General features: G+C 37.9%; 1 protein-coding gene across 12 annotated transcripts in view; it reads left to right on the forward strand.

The window, feature by feature from the left end:
- The window catches only part of BRDT (bromodomain testis associated), a 50,852-nt gene extending 35,569 nt beyond the window's left edge, over positions 1–15,283 (forward strand). For 8 of the 12 annotated variants that reach the window (XM_027890709.1, XM_027890710.1, XM_027890705.1 and 5 more), the window contains 14 exons: positions 830–958; positions 1,134–1,319; positions 2,517–2,704; positions 2,779–3,071; positions 3,154–3,264; positions 4,826–4,948; positions 5,814–5,881; positions 7,048–7,240; positions 7,967–8,079; positions 9,331–9,472; positions 11,220–11,293; positions 12,551–12,750; positions 14,159–14,321; positions 15,069–15,283. In XM_027890709.1, coding sequence (XP_027746510.1) covers positions 830–958; positions 1,134–1,319; positions 2,517–2,704; positions 2,779–3,071; positions 3,154–3,264; positions 4,826–4,948; positions 5,814–5,881; positions 7,048–7,240; positions 7,967–8,079; positions 9,331–9,472; positions 11,220–11,293; positions 12,551–12,750; positions 14,159–14,321; positions 15,069–15,137 — 2,052 coding nt within the window. In that variant the 3' untranslated portion in view covers positions 15,138–15,283. Of the gene's footprint in view, positions 1–829; positions 959–1,133; positions 1,320–2,516; positions 2,705–2,778; positions 3,072–3,153; positions 3,265–4,825; positions 4,949–5,813; positions 5,882–7,047; positions 7,241–7,966; positions 8,080–9,330; positions 9,473–11,219; positions 11,294–12,550; positions 12,751–14,154; positions 14,322–15,068 lie in introns of those variants that run through there. The other 4 variants (XM_027890715.1, XM_027890716.1, XM_027890719.1 and 1 more) reach the window with 4 other exon arrangements.
- The last annotated feature ends 3,733 nt before the right edge of the window (positions 15,284–19,016 follow it).

Here is a 19,016-nt window from a genome sequence, read left to right on the forward strand (position 1 = left end):
TAACTCTCGTTGCTATGCACATAGTGGCTAATTTACTTACCCAGTGAACAAGCTTAATATAAGGAGTGAGGGAAGCTGCACCTTAAATATCCCTGTTTGTATATACAGCGCTGTTGTTAATGGCCCATAAAACAAAATGCAGTTCTATTATATCAACATTTGCTTCTCTCTGAATCTTGGTATCCTTGGTGAAGTGCCCTGAAATCTCAGCACTGGATATTTGTGACACTTTTCACCCTTTTTTGTGAAAAGCAACCCTTCTAGATGGAGATATGTGGACAGTGTTCTGTGAACACTGGGTATATCTCTATGGGGTTAAAGTATAACCCAGTTAAGCTCCACTTTTTCTTTTTTTCTTTTTTTTTTTTTTTTTGGGGGGGGGATGTTGAATTTTAAAAGTTTACTAAATTACCTTGAAAACTGGCTTGACCAATATAAAGGTTATTTCCCAGTTTCTAGCCCATTAGTTTGACTCCAGCTATTATGGAACAAGCTTTGCGTAAATACCATGCTTAGAATCAAAAACAGGCGTTGAGAACATAACCAAATAGAGTCACCCAGACATTGTCTCAACCTAGTGCTGAAACTAGTACTACAAAGTCCTTACAGCAATTACAATTAATAAATCTGTTTAAAAGAGGAAAAAAACCATTTCTTTTAAAAGGACAGTGTTGAAGTGAGAAGCAGGTCTTTCCATAATTTTTTTTTTACAATATTTAGTGTCTTGATACAAGCTGAACCTGAATCTGTGTGTCTTGTACCTCCTCTTTTTGTGCCAGTTCATGGTAATGCTCTCTACTAAACATGCAATATTTTTCTTTTCCTGTAGAAGAAAATGGATAACTTTGAATATAGTGACATACAAGAATTTGCTACAGATGTTAGATTAATGTTCATGAGCTGCTACAAACATAATTCTCCAGATCATGAAATAGTTGCCATGGCAAGAAAACTTCAGGTGAGTTATCTCTTAAGTCAGATTTGAAAAAGAGTAGGTCATTTCATGCCCTGATGTAGAATCTGCTAATGTTACTGAACTACTGTGTTGCTATGTAGTTCTAGAGAACAAGTAGTAACTTTGTAATGCTTTTAGAAATCTGAAAAGTATGCTGTTCCCAAACTTAACTCTTCAGGATGTTTTCGAAATGCACTTTGCCAAAATTCCTGATGAACCTGTTGCAAGTGCTCATCTGCCACCTGGGAGAGAAATGACAGAAGCTTATTCCAGTGAAAGTAGTAATGATGATTCTTCAGAAGAAAAATCATCTGAAGATTCTGAAGAGGAAAAAAGAGTGCACTTTGCAAAGCTTCAGGAACAAGTGAGCATTAGTACTTAATGTGCATAACTTAAGATCTATCTGACAGTGCCACTTAGATTTTTCCATTTTAAAGCTTAGCACCAAAGATCAGTTTTTAAGAGAACCTAGTAATTTATTTCCTCTTTGGAAGCACCACCAAAAGTTAAGAATAGTACCTCAGCAAATACCAAGTGGGTTTAGTGAATAATTGTTCTACTCCTCTTGCCTACCATTTCTTCAGATGACTCTCAAACTTTTAAAAAAATAAACCTGTTCCTGTGGTATGATGAGAGCCTCCAGACACTCCACACGTAGCTTAGGGGCATATTCTTCCAGCAGGGGCATTTCTTTCATATGGTGAAGAGCTCTGTCTTACCCCCTGTCTCTCCTGAGCCACACAAAAGCAAGTCATTAAATTCTACTTGAGAAAGCTCAGTATGAGAGAACAGAAGGAATCTCCTGCTAACCAGTGAAGCAAAGCCATGCTTCATATTAAGAGGGGGATGGGTCTTGCTTCTGCTTGAACATAACATTTTAACCTGTTGCTTCTGTATCTAAAAACTCTGGGGAAAATTAGCATTTGTTCTGTTTTCAGTACTTGTCAGATGAGCAGCTATATCATCAACTTACAAATGTAAGCAGGAGGAAAAGCAAGTGTACAAGCCAGCCTTTGCAATAGCAGTTCAGTACGACTGAATTCTAATTCTCATCACCTGACCATCTTCCAAGTCCCAAGATTTAAACAAAGTTGTGTTAAGTTTTTCTCCTAAATTCTTAGTATGTCCTAACTAGCTATCTTATATTGCAAATTAAGATGCAAGAGCCCAGTCCCATTAGCCTAATTTGTCAGTGCTGTAAGAGATAGAACCTATTAAGTGCATCCCAAGTGCTTGAAATTAAAGAGGCTGCTGGAAGCTCCTAGAGTGATTTTTTTTCCTTTCCTTTGGCTTTTTTTCCACTCTTGACAGAATGTTAGAAAACACATGTGCTAGAAATGTCTGCATAAAATAAGTAGCCCTACATCTTCCAGGTGGATAACCTGTGACTAAGCTACAATATAGTAAGATGTTTGGAAAATAAATCTCATTTGGAAAGCCAAATATTCTATTAATATCCACTCAGCTGCCCACAAATAGCCTGTGATATTTAAGACCAGCTCATTGTTCCTCCTACAATACCCAAAATGATCAGCTTTTTTTTTTTTTTTTCTTTTGATAGCTTAAAGCTCTTCACCAGCAGTTGTGGGTTTTGACCAAAGCATGTTTATCTAGACCAGAAAAGAAAAAAGGGAAGGCTAAAAATGAGAAAAGAAAGAACAAGGAAAAAGCTAAAATAAAAAGCTTGATTCAAAAGAAGAAAAATCTGAAACACAAGAAGAAATCTAAGAAAAAACTCTCCTTAAACATGTAAGTGTGAGGGATTTGTGTGGGTGTCTAATTATTTTAAACTGTTGTTACTGCAGTATACTTTTTTCCTGCAGTCAATCAAAGAAAACCATGCAGCAGGTCTTGTTGCCACATAAATCAGAAGATGAAGATGCTGCCAAGCCTATGAATTATGATGAAAAACGACAGTTGAGTTTGGACATAAATAAACTCCCTGGAGATAAGCTTGGGAAAGTAGTCCATATAATCCAGTCAAGAGAACCTGCACTGAGGAACTCCAACCCTGATGAGATAGAAATAGACTTTGAAACTTTAAATGCTTCAACACTCAGAGAACTAGAGAAATATGTGGCAACCTGTTTGAGGAAGAGACAAAGAAAGCAGCGGGGTATGTAGTGGAAATGAAGCTTAAAAAAAACCCACCAGATTTTTGTTGTTTGCTTCCATATTAACTTCTGTTTCACATGCAGCTAAAAAACCAACAAAGTCAAAAGAACAACTTGATTCTGAGAGGAAACAAGAGCTAGAGAAGAAACTACTGGATGCCAGTGGTCAACTAAACCCAAAGAAGAACGGCAAATGTAATGTGTCTCTTCTACTCATATGGAATGGAAATAGCTTAAAGTGGAATTCTTCCCTTGGGCTTAAGTGCTGTTATGCAGCTGGGGACTTTCTCCTCAGAATAGCTGGGGCCTTAAACTTCCCATTGCTAGTCTTAAGATTGTTGCTAAGTTGAGTGAGCTGGAGTCACAGCAGCAAATTTGGTCAGTTACTTGTCCTGTCTAAACCATCTTCCTTATTACTGCATCTAATACTTCATTACAGGTAAAGGTGGTAACAGCTTCAGAACTTAAGCAACACTGAACTCCTTTATGTTGACAAATGAAAACATGATGGGGAGTGTGGAGGGTCACACAGTCTCTTTGTTCATAATTCAATTTCTGTAGTTTAGAGACTCAAGAATAACCAACTCTAGTTATGCTTGTTAGATGGCAGTCTCACTAATGTGTCACACGAGTGAAATTTCCGTGTCAGTGACAGGTGTCTGTGTTACCTTAGGCTTAAGGAAGCATCCTAGGAGAATCAATTCAGGTTTTTCAGGCAGTAATGAGTTCTGAGATCAAAGCCAGAAATTTAGTACACACTTGAGCTGTACACTTACGGGTGGTTCTCATCAGGGGCTGAGAATGGATCAATGCAGCTGATGCTACTATTATAGGTCAAGCTGTTCCTCATTAAACCACTGAGTGCTATTATTGCCCTCCATTGGATATCTATTTAGCTCCTGTGTAAAACCAGTTAGCTGAAGTGATGGAAGCATCCCTGCAAGACACAGGCTTGCATCCAGCATTAGCATTAGCTCAGTCAGGTCTTCCTGTCTGGTATACATAATGGCTTGAAAACAGTCTAAAAAGAAAAGCTTAAAGAAGCAGCTGAAATCCATTGAATTGGGAAGTACCTGTTGTGGGGAGAGGGAAGAGGCAGGCTGGGGAATCTTTACAGCTGGCATCTAGCTTGTTTACGAGAGCTTGATCTGGCATTTAACAAAGATTCGTGTCCAGGGAAACAGGTTTCCATGTAACTTCTCATTTGCAAAGCTTCCATCAGAGCAACAACTTGGAAAAAGCTTTGACTGCAAAAGCCCTATAAACTGAGTTAAATCAACCCTGCCAATGCAAAATAGTCAGATGGTGGGGAGGTGGCAAAAGACAGCAATTCTGGAGTACACGTGGCTTGGGAAAGAAGAGTTGGCTGTAGATAAACACCTCAGCATGCAACTCTAACAGCAGCAACAACAAGCACATAAACAGGCTCTTAACAGCAGGAAAGCTTATGGGGGAAAATTGCTTGAATTGTGTCACAAGACAGCATAGTTTTAACCTACTTGAGGATTGGAAATCATGTGACTACAACTCCTCCCTGGATATTTCAGTCGTTCAACTAGCATGCTGCTGGTAAATCTCCCTCATCTCCTCTGTAGAGGGAGGCCTTTTTTTTTCAAGTCCAATGCTAAATGGACAATGGACAAGGAAGTTAGAACTAAGATGAACTGTAACATGGGAGAATAGACCTAACAAGGTTGATCCTAGTCTTGTGTATGAAGAATGCAGGTCGTTCTGATTCTTTCTTTTTCTCCTGCAGTTGAAAACAGCACTGAGTCTAGTACTGGACCAAGCAGACTGAGTGACAGCAGCAGCTCCTCAGATTCTGGCAGCAGCACTAGCAGTGGTTCTAGCTCCTCAGATAGCAGTGACTCTGAATCAGGTCAGAAAGCTTATTTTGTGTTTGCAGGCAAAACATCTGCCCTCTCAGTCAGCATTTACTGTTCCACATGCTTACTGACAATTTTAGTTATCCTTGTAGGTTTGCTCTGCTTTGAAGGCTCAATTACAGTGCTGCTAAATCCATGTCTTAATACTGAGTTTGTAGGTAAAAACAAAACAAAAACAAATGACAAAACAAACAAAACTTACTGCAATGTCAATTCAACTTACCAGTGAAAATCTTTAGAGACCAAAATAAGCTAGCAAAAGGTCTGCGTATCTAACCTGGACACGTGACTATTGGGCAATAGCTTACTCTTATAGTTTTGATTTGGTTTTGAAAGTGTGATTCACTTTACTTTCACCTTCTGGTCTGCAGGATGCCTTACCCTAGGGTAAGACAGTCCCTAAGCTGAGAAACACAAATGCCAACAGCATTGACTGTAGAGCCAAAGTCCACCCAGGTGCTTAAGCTGTCTCAAACTTGTACACAAAACTCCCTTTAGTTTTCTAGGACAGAACAGATCTGCCAAACTGAAGGTCTACAATGTAGATATCTGAGCGAGGAATAAGGTGAGATGAATGCTCAAACCTCTGTAGTGTGGGGAGGCAAATACAGTGAAGTCAATGGCAGCAAAGACCTTGATCCCCCAGGAATCTTTGTGGTGTTTTTATATCTGGGAGAAGTTCTTTAAACACATGAAGCTAAAGTCAAAATGTTCAAGAATGTTCCTTTCACTGTGAGGCTTGGCTCTCTGGGTACAACTGCAAATCACACCTTGTCTATGTGAATAACGAAACATATGTGAATGACTGATTTGGTTTTTTCCATCCTCTTCTTTCTGCCCACCTCCCTGTATTTACAGCTACAGAAACCTGTTCAAAACAAACTGGAGCCAGGCAGAATTGTCCAGCTTCTATGGAAAAGCCTAAGGTAAACTGACTGGAATGGATGTAATATTTTTGCCCTAAACAAATTTAACATACAGTGGTATTGGAAACGACACAACTTTATCAGGAAGTAACAAATATGACTTGAATGTTGCATGTTCTGTTAGGACTGAGTTACATGAAGATGTTGCATCTGCTGTTTTTTTAAAGTAGCTTATGCATCTGAGTATAAACTGATGTCATGGGAGAACTCCTGAGGCTTTTTTTTTATAATCATTGTGGTCATTATGTCTTGGGTGAAGGAGAGAGGGAGAATGCTCCCCACACACCCCCAAAAAAGCCAAATCCTCTCCAAATTGATCTTTGAGTATACATGAGCCAACAAAAAGTGCAAGCCCTACTCAAATGTTTTTTCTTTCTCTATGAACACCCTCACATCTACATCCAAAAATAAATAAGTTTTACAATATATCACTTATTTTCAGGATACTTTAATATTGCTTATTACTATGGTATTATTATAACTATCAGCAGTTTTATCCAGAAATAATTTTTAATGCCTCTTACACTGAATTGCTCTATTCCTGTATACGCAGTGGGTGTTATTTATTGTCAGGGTTAACTGCCTTTTACAATTTCTCTTCAAGCTGCCAGAGACAGACCTTGAATTTCAAAGCAAGATCACAGCAAAGCCTTCATTCTTTTTGCAGTAGGTTTGCTTTCCCTTAAAGTACAGGAAACTAGGCTGCAAATTTATTATTCAGCTGCTCCTTCTACATCTTCATAAGCAAAGACTGAGGAGAGAAATTATGCAACACACTTTTTTTGCTTAAGAAGAGCAGCCTCTGCAGTGAAAGAATGACAGCAATAAACTTGAGAAAACAGGATCCAAGAAATAAGCTTCAGCTTGGTCAGTTGTAAAAGCCCCTAACTGACTTGAGTAACAACAAAAATCATACTTCAAATCCTCACATTACACTTTGTTCTCTGGGGTTTTCTGTATCTGTCAGCCCAGGTAGTAAGTGCATTTTACCTCATGTCTCTTTGTCATCTAAACTCTTTAAAAAATGTTGGATTACTATTACAATACAAGGACTACTGAATCTGATAAACAATGGAAATGGGAGCAGTGGTGGGGAAAGGGGATCAAAACACTATTAAAAAAAAAAAAAAGATTTGGCTGTATTAACTACTATAACCTCTTTACAGAGAATACCACTTTGTTCACCGAGGACATCCTGCAGTGCTGTTGTGCAAGCACAGCCCTCATCTGTTACAAGTAGCTTGCAAAATCGTGGATCATCTGAGCTGCAGCAGCCACCTCCCAATGTACAGCAGAGGCTCCAGCCCTTACAGAACAGATCACTTAAGCCACCAGAACAAAATGCCTTCTCTCCCTCAGGTAACACCTTTATGGCTCTATTTGACCCCTGAGGGGAGAATGGGTGCCAGGATGCTTGTATTGCCCAGCAAGTTTGTCTTGGAATTTTGGAGGCTATCAAGTGGATATGAGAAAAAATTCTTGCAGGGTACAGATTACAAAGAGCATGATATGATTTGTTAAAGCATGGTAGCACTGAGAACTGGCTAGAGTTTCAGATTACTAGGCAGTTGAGGTGGGACAGAGTAGTATTCAAACAGAAGGAGGTGTTCAGATGGAAAAGGATACCTTAATGAACCTAGAGTTACAGGAAATGCTGAACACCTTAAGGCAGGAATTAGATGCTTAAACCCATCACCACTACTCAAGTTCATGTCTGAAATGCCTATTAGCTGAATTTAAGACTTGGTGCCATAGGTCCTCTGAATTGATTGCTGTTGTCTAGACATATCAAATACATGAAGTTGCTTAGGAACTTGATCCAAGGAGCTTTTCTTTTCCCTCCCTCATTTCAAAAGCTCTAATAACATCAGACACTTCTGAGGTTTTGGTAAAAGACAGCTTGAGCTGGTAGCTGATTAACTGAAAAGTCAATTAAAACCTGATTAAAAATAACTCTTAAATTGTGCAGCTAGGATACATATCTTCGTACCAAGTTAATCCACAGATCTAAACAGTGACCTAATTTTGAGAGGTAGGACTGCACTTTGCATGATAGGGAAAAATCATACCCTACTTCTTTCTCAGGTGTAATCTCGGCTGTTTGTGCTCCGTATGATGCTCCAGACCAGCAAACTCCTCAGAGTACTCCAAAGACAAATCGGGCTTTTGTCACTCAGTCCAGACATGCTCTTCCAGAGGTGAGTATGTGCTTCTCTCCAATGAATTCATTTTAAATAATGTCTGTAAAGCATGTTCTTACTTCTTTAAATAAGATATAATATAGTACTTCAGGCTTGAGTGTGATGTGATGAAGGCCATTTTAAGTTTGGAATGAAAGTTTTCTAAAACCCTACCAATGAAGTGATTCTTATCATTTAACAGGCATTATTTCATTGCCTGTTGGCTGCAACACATAAGGAAAGTTTGGCCAATCAAGTTTATGATGTACTATAAAGCTTACTTTATTTCCTTTCAAGGCTATAGCTTGGACTTAAGTAACCCTTGCACGCTTACAGGCTAAAAGTCCACCCTGCAAACCTACAGCTTCACAAAACAGATAGGCAGCTTATAATACATGTTTTAGTTTTCCGGAAATACCAATTTTACAAACTCAGTAATACTATGAAGGTTCTAGAGGTTATACTGTAAAAGGGTGTTGGTTTTTATTCCTTCTCTTAAAGCTATGGAAACTGGGGCTTTCAGGGTCTAGATGAGGTGTGAAATATTTACTTACTGTTAACATCTATCTCAATACATTCTTGGAGAGTATCCTGGTTAGAAGGGCCTCCGTGTAACAAAGGGAGTTCCTGATGTTACTGCAGCATGATCTCTTCCATCTTAAGGTGTTTAATGGTCTTTCTCAACATGGTTGAAAATTTAGCTGCTTTATCCAGGCTGTAGTAGCTTTTGTTTTCAGAAATTAATAAAAACCACCTCTTGAATTTATGAGCACAAGAATGTGCCTGTAAGTAAGGAAGAAAAGCAGCTCACTCTTTTCCATTGGTGTCCACTGTCCAAGGTAGAAGTGGTGTATACCAGGACTCAGGTTTCTGCAACACCTCAGTTCAAGGGATTACCCCACAGAGGCAGAAATACCCTGAACTGACCCACAAGCTAGAATGCAGCACTGGCTTTGTGACAACTTCATTCTGTTGTACTGTGTTAGGGGTTAAAGAGCTTGTATCAGTTTCTCATGCTCTACCTGCTCCATCACTCAGGAGGGCTGAGTAGAACAGATTCTAAAACCAAAGAGTTGCTATATGAACTTACTTTGGTTACCATAATGTGAACGAAATCTAATTCTTTCCTGCTGTTTACAGGAGCTGGAGCTGCACCAATGTACTGCTCTAAACTTCTAAACATTTAATCCCGATGCTGTGTAATAAGAATCCACATGTGCTAAACACACATTTTGAAGAACATATTTTGAAGTCTGGCTTCTCTTCTAGGTATCCAACACAATTTCCCAGGTTGACAGTGCTGACTGGAGTAAACAAGCTGAGCAAACAAGGCATCTAGACAAATCAAATAAACTTCAAAACAAGGCCAGTGTGAGAACTCCTGATTCAATATCCATAAGTCAAAAACAAAGTATGTAGTGTCATAATAAAAACTGTAATTGAAATCTGGGGTACAAAGTTACAAATGTATATGAACCTGGTTTAAAGAAATAAAATGCCAAGAACTTGTACCTTAATTAGTTTGTACAATCTGTACAAACAAATTACAATCTGTAATAATCCAGAATAATGGAGGGTGTGATGTTTTCCCTTGCTCTTTTGTTTTGATTTGCTGCTTTAAAAAAAAAAAAAGTTAAATGGATGTTTGGTTTTTGTTCTCTGTTAAAATGTATAAAGCAAATTCCTTTTTGATGTACAAATTTAGTACTAGGGATAGTACTAATGGAAGGAAGTCTGAGAACTGCTGCTCCAATCTGTTGAACTTCACTGGCCTTTAAAATATCTTCTGCTGGAGCTTTGTGGAGTATTTTGAGTTCTCTGGCTTTTGGTGACAAGGGTCTGACAGTAAATTAATGTCAAAGAGACTTTCATCATGAAACAAACTTGCAATTACTACAAGAACACAGGCCCTCTCAAAGCTGCATTCTATACTTCATACATCTTTTGAACTAAAGAATTGAACTGAATATCCATGCTGTGAGTCCAATGTTACCAGAGGTGATTGTTTTGGTTCCTCCTTTACTCTTTGCCCTCTAGCCTACCTCTATAGGTTTAAACAGGGGAGGCAAGAAGCTTCTGAAAATGATGAATTAAAAGGCACAGCCTGCTCACTGATGAAATCTTTAATTTTTGCCAAAGAATAATGCTAATTATTTGAATTGTATTAAAAGAGTTCTAAAACTGGAGACTTAATTTTCCATGGTGTTCTCTTCAGCATTTTCCTGATCTTAACACACCAAGCCATGCATGTACTGCCCCCCACTTTGTTCAAACTTGCAGCAGCTCCACGGGATCTGTGGCTTTAGTTAATCATTTTCAATTAAGAAGTTTTGAGGCTGTGAGGTCTTTCTGAAAATACCATTTATGACAAACTGAGTGAGGATTTGATGCTTTGCCTTCAGAATTCTGGATCTAAACATCCAAAGACTTCTCCTTTGCATAATAAAAATATGCCGAGGTGTTACCTTAAGTTTCTTATTAAGCATTTACTTAAATACTGAAACATCTCAAACTGCAGTAGAGGATCACTGCTGAATGACATTAAATATCTGCGGTGTTTATATCTGGTTTGAAAAAGTGCTTGGGTTTTTTCCCCTCAAATAATAAGGAGGTAACAGCATGGAGCCTTTATGCATCCTCTAGGCTACTGCAAATGTGATGACTAGCCCTTGCTGCCTGACCTATTTGCTTTATTTAAAAGAACCTGGAAAAAGTAAATAGGGTTGAGAGCTTTAGGCAAAATGAGTTTACATAATGAATGAGGTACCCTTAAATAATGCTGGAATCAAAGGGAAAGAGGGTTGGGAGGGAAAGGGGACGAAGTGAGTAAGTGGCAAAGTGCTGCGTTGAGACTTTCTGACCAAACTTCTTGGGCATTCCACTGGGATCTCTCCTAGAATCAAACAGGATTTAATTTCTCATCTACAGCTAAGCTAACTATTCCTTTCCCTGCCCAAAAGTGGAGAGAAGTGGTCCAGTTCACCTTAAGCTTAGGAAATGTTTGGGAGAATTTCTGTCATTCTGAATCTAGTAATAGTAAACTGCAGTGTAAGTTTGTAAGTCAGTTCCTTGAATGACTTAAGTTTTATCATTTAAGTTTGAGGGAAGTTTATCCATAAAATCAACATGAGTGAAAACCCTTTTTTTTCTTCCATCAGGTCATTATACACCTGATGATAAACCTAACGATAAAAACATACTAGAGCCAAAATCTGAACTTCTTCCAAAAAAGGTAAGTGTGCTGATCAAGTTCTGTTTGAGAGGTGGGTGTATTTATGTACTAGGCTGAGTAACTTCCTGACTTGGGATCTTCTCTAAAAATCTGTTCTTTTACAATTAGAATATTTAGTGTATGATAGGTCTCAGGCATCGTTATAATCTGTACAGATTTATCTGATTTTTAGTGCTAAACCCAAACAAATCTATAGACTCTGGTCATTCCAGAAGGTACATGATATATATATGCGTATATATAAAAAATAATATATCCATATTGTCATATAAAATTATGCCATGTTTCATTTAGTTTTAATATTATCTAGTTCTCATATTTAAGTTATTAGTGTGCTTTCCCTTGCTGATCCAGTAACTAATAAGAGTAGTGTGGAATATAGTCTTGGGTACTATTGGAAAACCTGTTCTGAAGTACTTTTACTGACTGAAGGTATTTATGAAAGTTAAACAAAATATTTCTTAGCATACCGTTTAAGTTATCTTAAGTGGAGGGACAGAAATTTTCTTATCTGTTAAATTCTTCTCTGGTAATCAGCTATTTGAAAACATTAAATCAAAATTACTAATAACAGTCATGTTAGCTAATGGGCCTAAAAAGTTTTCTCTATAATCTGTTAAGCTAAAAGGTTTCTATATTTTTTCTTTAGGCATTTAGCTCTCAGAAAGCTATTAACTAACATACTGAATTCAATTCCAAAAATATGTTTTTCTTTTGCAAACACATGACCTTCTACTAGAAGCAGGATTTCTTAACAATAGTGGCTTTCTGCTATTTTCTGCTGTGAAGAAAATGCCACAGGGGAAATGGGGGTAACATGGGTATTTAAAACAAACAAAACCCACAAGCCTAATGCAAAACTATTGTTACATGAGGATTACATATAGAGATCAGGTGGATGTTTTCAGTATTAAAACACTGTCAATGGACCTTGTTTTAAACTCAGCCTTGTGAATTCCTGTTTTCTGAAACGAAAAAAAGAGGCAGATTTAAAGCATAAGAATAGATACAAATGCTAACAATTTTTAGCATATTGCTAAGGAATCTCAGAGTGGATGAGAAAATATATCTGAGTCTGTTCAGACTGTTGTATTTGCACTCCTGTCATACCAAAGGATGGATATTTTGTCGTAGATATTTCCAAATAGAGCCAGTTAAAATATGTTGTTCTAATGTAAGAACTAAGCAGGTAATGGATGTTAGTAGTTGTACCATATATTTGCCTCTGCTGTGTTTTCCTTTTTCTAATAACTTCAGGATGCAGGATTTAAGAATATAGATTCCTGGATAAGCCTGTGTAAAGCAATGAAGCTTCCAGCTCCAATAAAAGCATCTGCTGAGAGCTTCAAACAGTTCAGGGAAGCAGTGTTAAAGAAGAGTGGGCAAGTGCCGGAGGTAAAAAGGCCTCTGGTGCAATCTGAGATGGAACTGCAAAACATTCCACAGGGAAAAAAAAGGTTTGTAACGTGTATTTAAATATTATTCTGGTTTTTGCTTGTATGGTACTGGGTGGGTTAGTTCTTCAGGAACAAGTGTTTTGGGTTAGGTAATGGCCACACATCAGATGAAGCCAGGGAGCTGTACCACTCTGAGCACAACTGCACATCCAAAATGCATAAAGCAGCTTGGCCCATCAAATGAGTATTATTTCAGCAGTCAAAGAAACTTCTTGGGAATTTGTTTTGTTGTTATTGTTGTTAGTTTGTTTTCTGTTTTGGTTTGGATTTGGGGGAGGTAAGGGGGGAGGGATTTGTTTTTTGTTTGGGTGTTAGGGTGGGAGTTTTTTGTCCCCTAGAACACTGACTTCCTCTGGTCATGACCAGAATTCACATTTGTCCTCAATATTTTATTTCTCCTATACCTGTAGCCAGGAATATTCTCATCTTACTGCTATCCTAATGGGATAGAGGATAATCTAGTCTTCAAGAACATGGTATTAACATGGGGTTCCAGTGCACACCACTGTGGGCAGCAGAGTTCTTTGCACTGCTGTAGAGAAGCATATTACATAAATCCCTGCTGTAGCTTTCTTCCCTAGTTGGTTTGCAGCCCCTCTTTTAGGGAGTGCCCATTTGTGTATCCCAGTCTGAGGTCTATGGTTATGCTGAGCAGGATAAATGACAGCCTACTAATTACTGCATTGCAATAATATCCTGAATTTTGTTTGCCACCTTTTGGAAACTCTTTAATATTTCCCTCTTCAGTAGTATTGATTCTTTTTCTTGTCTGTTTGACCCTGTGAAAGATAAATTTGAACTGGTTCCTAAATTCTCCTGCCCCCTGCCCATTGCTGGCTGTATTAGAACAGGTTAATTGTTTAGTTAATTATTTTAATATTTAATATCTAAATATCTCAAATCAGAGCACTTGAGAGACTTAAGAGTATGCTCCTGGTTTACAACATATTGTGCAGTCCAGGCACCTTCAGCTGGTTTCTATGAGGAGCAACCCAGGCATGTAGCTCTATGCAATAAGACCTTACAGGTGTTTGCCTGAAGTTAGTGAAATATACCTCAAATAACTACTTGAGGAGGAAGAAGGTAGAAGAAAAACATTGGGGGCCAAGAAAGTAACAGAAAATTAAGAATTTCAAAGACAGTCTATGTAAGTTTTGTGTAGCGTGTCTTCAAATCCCACATGTGTAGAGATTGGAAATGGGACACAGGAAACCTGAAGCTACTACAGCCCAAAAACTGCATGCACATACATCTTATGGAGGGAAATTACTGTGAAACAACACATGGAACAGAACCACAGCTTGAGTGCTATGCACAGATTTGGCAGAATTCTGTCAGGTGCAAAATGTTGTTATGAAGAAAAAGGATAATTTTTATCCTATACTGATTTCTTTGCGTGTCTTTAAAGGGCCCAGGAAAGCACAGGATTGAATGCCATGGCAGCGACAGACTGTGAGCTTGAGGAAGAAACGCATAAGGACAAAGAACTTCCCGAAGCTCAACAACATATTCTTGATCAAGACCGGAACTTGGCTAGAAAAATGGAACAAGAACGCAGGAGGAAAGAAGCAGTAAGTTGCTGACTCCTGATACCTGATTTTTTTTCAACTCAAGGAGAGAATAAACAACTATTAGGTCAGGTCCTAATTTCAAAGGACCTGAATAATTGAAAACAAAAGAACTACACTATCTGAAGAGTTAGTCCAGAAAATGGAATAGGAAACTCAAAGTATGTGTTCAAGCAATGTACTATGAAAAGCTATCCACTTGGTCCTATTACTCCTATAAGCTTAGAATAATTGTGTGGTAAAATAAAACTTTAAATAATAAAATATTATTTATGCCATCTAAATATATATATTTTATATTAATATATTAAAATAGATCTTTTAATATAATATTTATATATTTTATATAAATATATAATATAAAAATATTATATATACCTCCTAAATAGTTTCAAACCTTGAGTCTTGCAAGCTGTCTGTCCTCTTTAACATGCTCCATGTCAACAAAAGTGCTAGTCATACTGTTCTGGTCTGAAATATCAAACCTGAGCCTTTTTAAAACTAACTCTATCTATTGGTGTAGGTAATGAATGGGTTTTAATTGCTACCTTTTTTAGAATAAATGTTTCTTAAAAAGTCATGAGAGGACTTCAACAGCAGGCACACTCAAACTTGTAATAACAGAGAAGGCATACCTTTTTTGAGAAAATGCCTTATAGTTTTTTCTTAAATCCTTATTAAATATTTGACCTCCGTAATATTCATTAATGTCTGATTGCTATGAAAAGAAACTAATTTGCTTTCTTGCAGATGGCTTGGCTGATTGATGTGAATCTGCAGAGAGATATTATGGCATCTTTCGAAGAATATCTTGAGTGAAAGCTGTAGTTAATATAGAACTTAACTTCAAACCTACTACAAACAGCATAGTTTTGTACTAGTTATGTCTATCTTATAAGTTAAGACCACTTTAAAGAGCATGTAAACTTCTCTAAAATACTTTGTATTAAAAGTTTGTTCCTTAATACCTGAAGCCTTGAAATGCTTTTTTCTGGCGGCTCGTTTACACCCTGGAATGCAGTCTGACACACAGTGGAATGGAGTCTGACACACACTGGAATGCAGCTGTTCTTTTGTTTACAGTTTTCTATGCTGTGTCCTTGCATTTCTTTTAAGGCCCAGATGTGTTTAATGTATTTTATCTTAACGTTCAGCTAAGGGTGCACAGTTCTCGTTCTTCACAGGAAGAAATTACCTAAAACAACTGGCTCCCGTTTTGAAAGATTTTCTGATTAATGCAAGATTTTATTAATGTGGGACTACTTGTCTGAAGTGGAAACCAGAATGTAAAAACTCTACATTCTTATTAATTTGACATAGCTATATATAATCAAGTATGGGACTAATAAAACATTGATTTATAGACTTAATATGAAAACACAATGTAACATAGAAATGTTGGGTGGAAGGGGCCCCCTTGGGATAATCCAGTTCACTGTCCAAACCTTTTTCATCACATACCCCATCATTTAAAAATTTTAAGCATGGACCTCAATTTATTAATTTATAAATTATATACTTGTTTTACTGTACTAGTATATTTTTTACATTATAATTTTTTAATTTCCCTTTTTATTTTAATACTGTTTATTTACTTTTGCTTAGTTATTATTTAATTTTATTATTTCAAAAAATTGTATTACATATTTTCTTCCCACACTCCACTTTTGAGACTTCTGATCTCACTGAACCTCCCCTCAAAACTCTCTGTCCCTCTGGAGAACTCTGATCTGTCAAGTTTCTGGATGAAAGTCGAAAGTAGCACTACCAGTTGTGGTGAGATTCTGCCACAGACACCCAACTCAGTAAAGTAAGTGAAAAAAACTTTCTACACATAACTGAATTTTCAGAGAAAGACAATAAGTTGCTTCTGAATTCATAGACGCCATCTAAAACATGACTAAAAATGGTAGCCTGGTCTTTCAGGTAGCAGGTTGATGAGATAGTGCTGGCTCCAATATATCTATCCTCCAATAAAGTACTGTTCTGGCTCTTCAACTTCTGCCACTGCTGGAAGGGTATTATTTCATTCAACAGCAAAAAGAGTGTATATGACTATAAATATGTGTATTGGGGCATCACTCCCTGAAATGTCTAGGGATGTCCTCTTCCATGAGCCTGGCCTGGAGGCACACTCAAATATATGCTGTTTGAGAGATTTGAGGACTTGGCTAGGACGAGGATTTGGGATGAAAGATGTCTTGTAATGTAAATTGGTGCTCTTAGGATGTGTTGTTTCATATCCATATCAAAAGTGACCTGCCTGTCAAAAGATCTGCCTTCATTTGTATTTTATATGTTATTAATAGCTATTTTTCCAGCAATAAAACACTGCAGTTCACATTCAGGACGCTCTACCTTGCTGTCACCTGGATATACTTTCTGACTGGGTTAATGCAAGCTCAAGATCTTTTGCTTCCGAAATAGGTGGTGACAGAGGCAAGGGCAAGAACTCCTCCTCTGCACTTCATCCATTCTATATAACTACATGGGCATTGCTACTGGTATGAACTGGTACTTTTGCCCCTTCAGAAACTAATTCCAGCTTCCATGACTCTATATTGCCATGATGGCTTAAAGTCACAATGTCAGCGATGCTAATGCTAATCTGATAAACCCTTTATTTGCAACCTACAAGTTACTTGGAGAGGATAATCAGTTCCTATCTCCAGACAGAAAGCTGACTTGAGAGGAAAGGGAGATGGCCTCCAAATGTGAGTAGCAAGCCTATAATGACTGTTTGCCCAAAGCCATGACCACACCCGAGGAAGCAGGACTACCACTTGTGTAGATACCCCCTGCAAACAAGTTGCTTAAATAAACCGTTAGTTACCTAACAGTTAAAATGCTTATTAAGTTCTGTTACACCGTTCATTTAGCTTGACCATTTGTGAAAACAGCTGCATTAATGTGTCTTGTATACTTGTGTCTATACTAGTAAATTGTATCTATATGTAAATGAAGGGTAAAATAGTCACTAGCTTTAAGGAGTCCGTCTGTCACTAACAAATGGAATATGTTAAATTTCTTAGTATCAACTACAAGTTGGTCAGGCTGGAGGCAGAGGCAGAATCAGTGATGTGCAAAGTTGTCCTCTTTTGTCTCTCAGAGAAATGGGATTAGTTGAGCTGACAAAAGATAAGCAGGCAGATGGCACTTTATGGAGGGCAGAGCACACTGTCAAAGCACGTAAGACCATTTGCCTTGGGGTTGATTTGGCTTGGCACCCATTAGAACAATAATTTAGGGCAGAAGATGAGAAAATCAAAATATAAGGAAGACAGGAAAATATTGTTTGGGTTCTTAATTTTTCTTATTCATGTGAGATATATTGAAGATTCCAGGCTTTCTTCTGCAAAATGCTGGAAAACGTGTGGAAGGTATTTGTACAAACAGGTTTGCCACACATATGTAGACAGCATGGTCCTAGAGTACAAAAGAAGTGTTTCTCAATAAAACAGGAATCCTAGAGCTTCCTTGGTAAACAGGGCAGCTAAGGTAGCTCAGGTGGAGGTGCCCAGAAGTGCTGAGGTAGGATGAGCAGGTATTTCATCGTGCAAAGACTGCTCAGAACTGCTAGGTCTCCAGCACTACCTTTCTCCCAGCCCTGATAGTGGATCCATATCCAATACCTGAAGATAACATAGCTAAACTCCATAGGCAAAAGGTTTGTGTAATTTAGAAGTTTGACATAAAACTACCTGAGCAGTTAGGGATGTACAAAATAAAGCCAGACTTAGTTTCCTGTGAAAAAATTGGCTCTGCTTCTTTCTTTGTACAAAGCAATACTGCTTAGCTTGGCCAAATATCTGCATACAGTAAGGCACATCATGGTTCCAAGGTTTCACCCTTTTTGTATTGTAGATGACTACTATAATTTTGCAATTGCAGTGTCCAACCCATCACTGGGCTTTCATCAACCTTTCTTTAGAGGCAAGTGGAATGTTGCAGTCAACTCCAGGATTTCCAATTTTTCTTAAGGGATGTTTTCTAGTAATTCATTCTGATTACTGAATTATTAAGAAATTAGATGGCTACTGTGATATAAACAACATTGGTTGTTTTGCTCCTGCCAAACTTCCTAATTTATCTAACTGGGTCATTGGTTTACTGAGGTGCACTTCAGGGAAATTCTGCTGCAGCTTAGTCTGACATTGAGAAGTTGCAAAGGCTTCTTCCCTGCAAGAAAGGTCATTAGCACAAAGTGTGATGCATAAGGAATTAGCCCTGTGTTAATCCTGGGGTTGGCGGTGTGAGTAATCCGAGCTCGAACGGAAAGCTCAGGCTCGGTAGGTGTGATTCATGTAATCCTACTGCAGTCTGCAGAGCTGGGTGTCTGAACTGAATCATCTGCTTCTGATGTTCCTTCTCTTCTTGCTCAAGAGAATGAAGGAGCCTTAAACAGCCCTTCATCTTTTTCCCATTAGCCTGATAAAGCTCCTGACCTTAAGTTTGTAAGGGTGATGAGTAGGGATCATGAACAATGCTATTCAACATTGGCAGCTGATGTAGGTTGCTGGGATTTCATTTGTGTTACTGATATGACAAAGCTTGGCAGATTTTTACAGCTACTTGAAAATGTTACATTTAGTAGCAGAAAATAAATTCGGATAATGGTTTTGTATCTTGCTTAAACTTTTAAATGCATGAAAATGCAGTAATGGGCCATTCTTTATAACGTTCCCTTCTGCTGCTTTA

This window comes from Empidonax traillii, unplaced genomic scaffold (genome assembly GCF_003031625.1).
Source record: "Empidonax traillii isolate 1590-97213 ecotype Southwest subspecies unplaced genomic scaffold, ASM303162v1 scaffold295:size639837, whole genome shotgun sequence".
Classification (NCBI taxonomy): domain Eukaryota; kingdom Metazoa; phylum Chordata; class Aves; order Passeriformes; family Tyrannidae; genus Empidonax; species Empidonax traillii.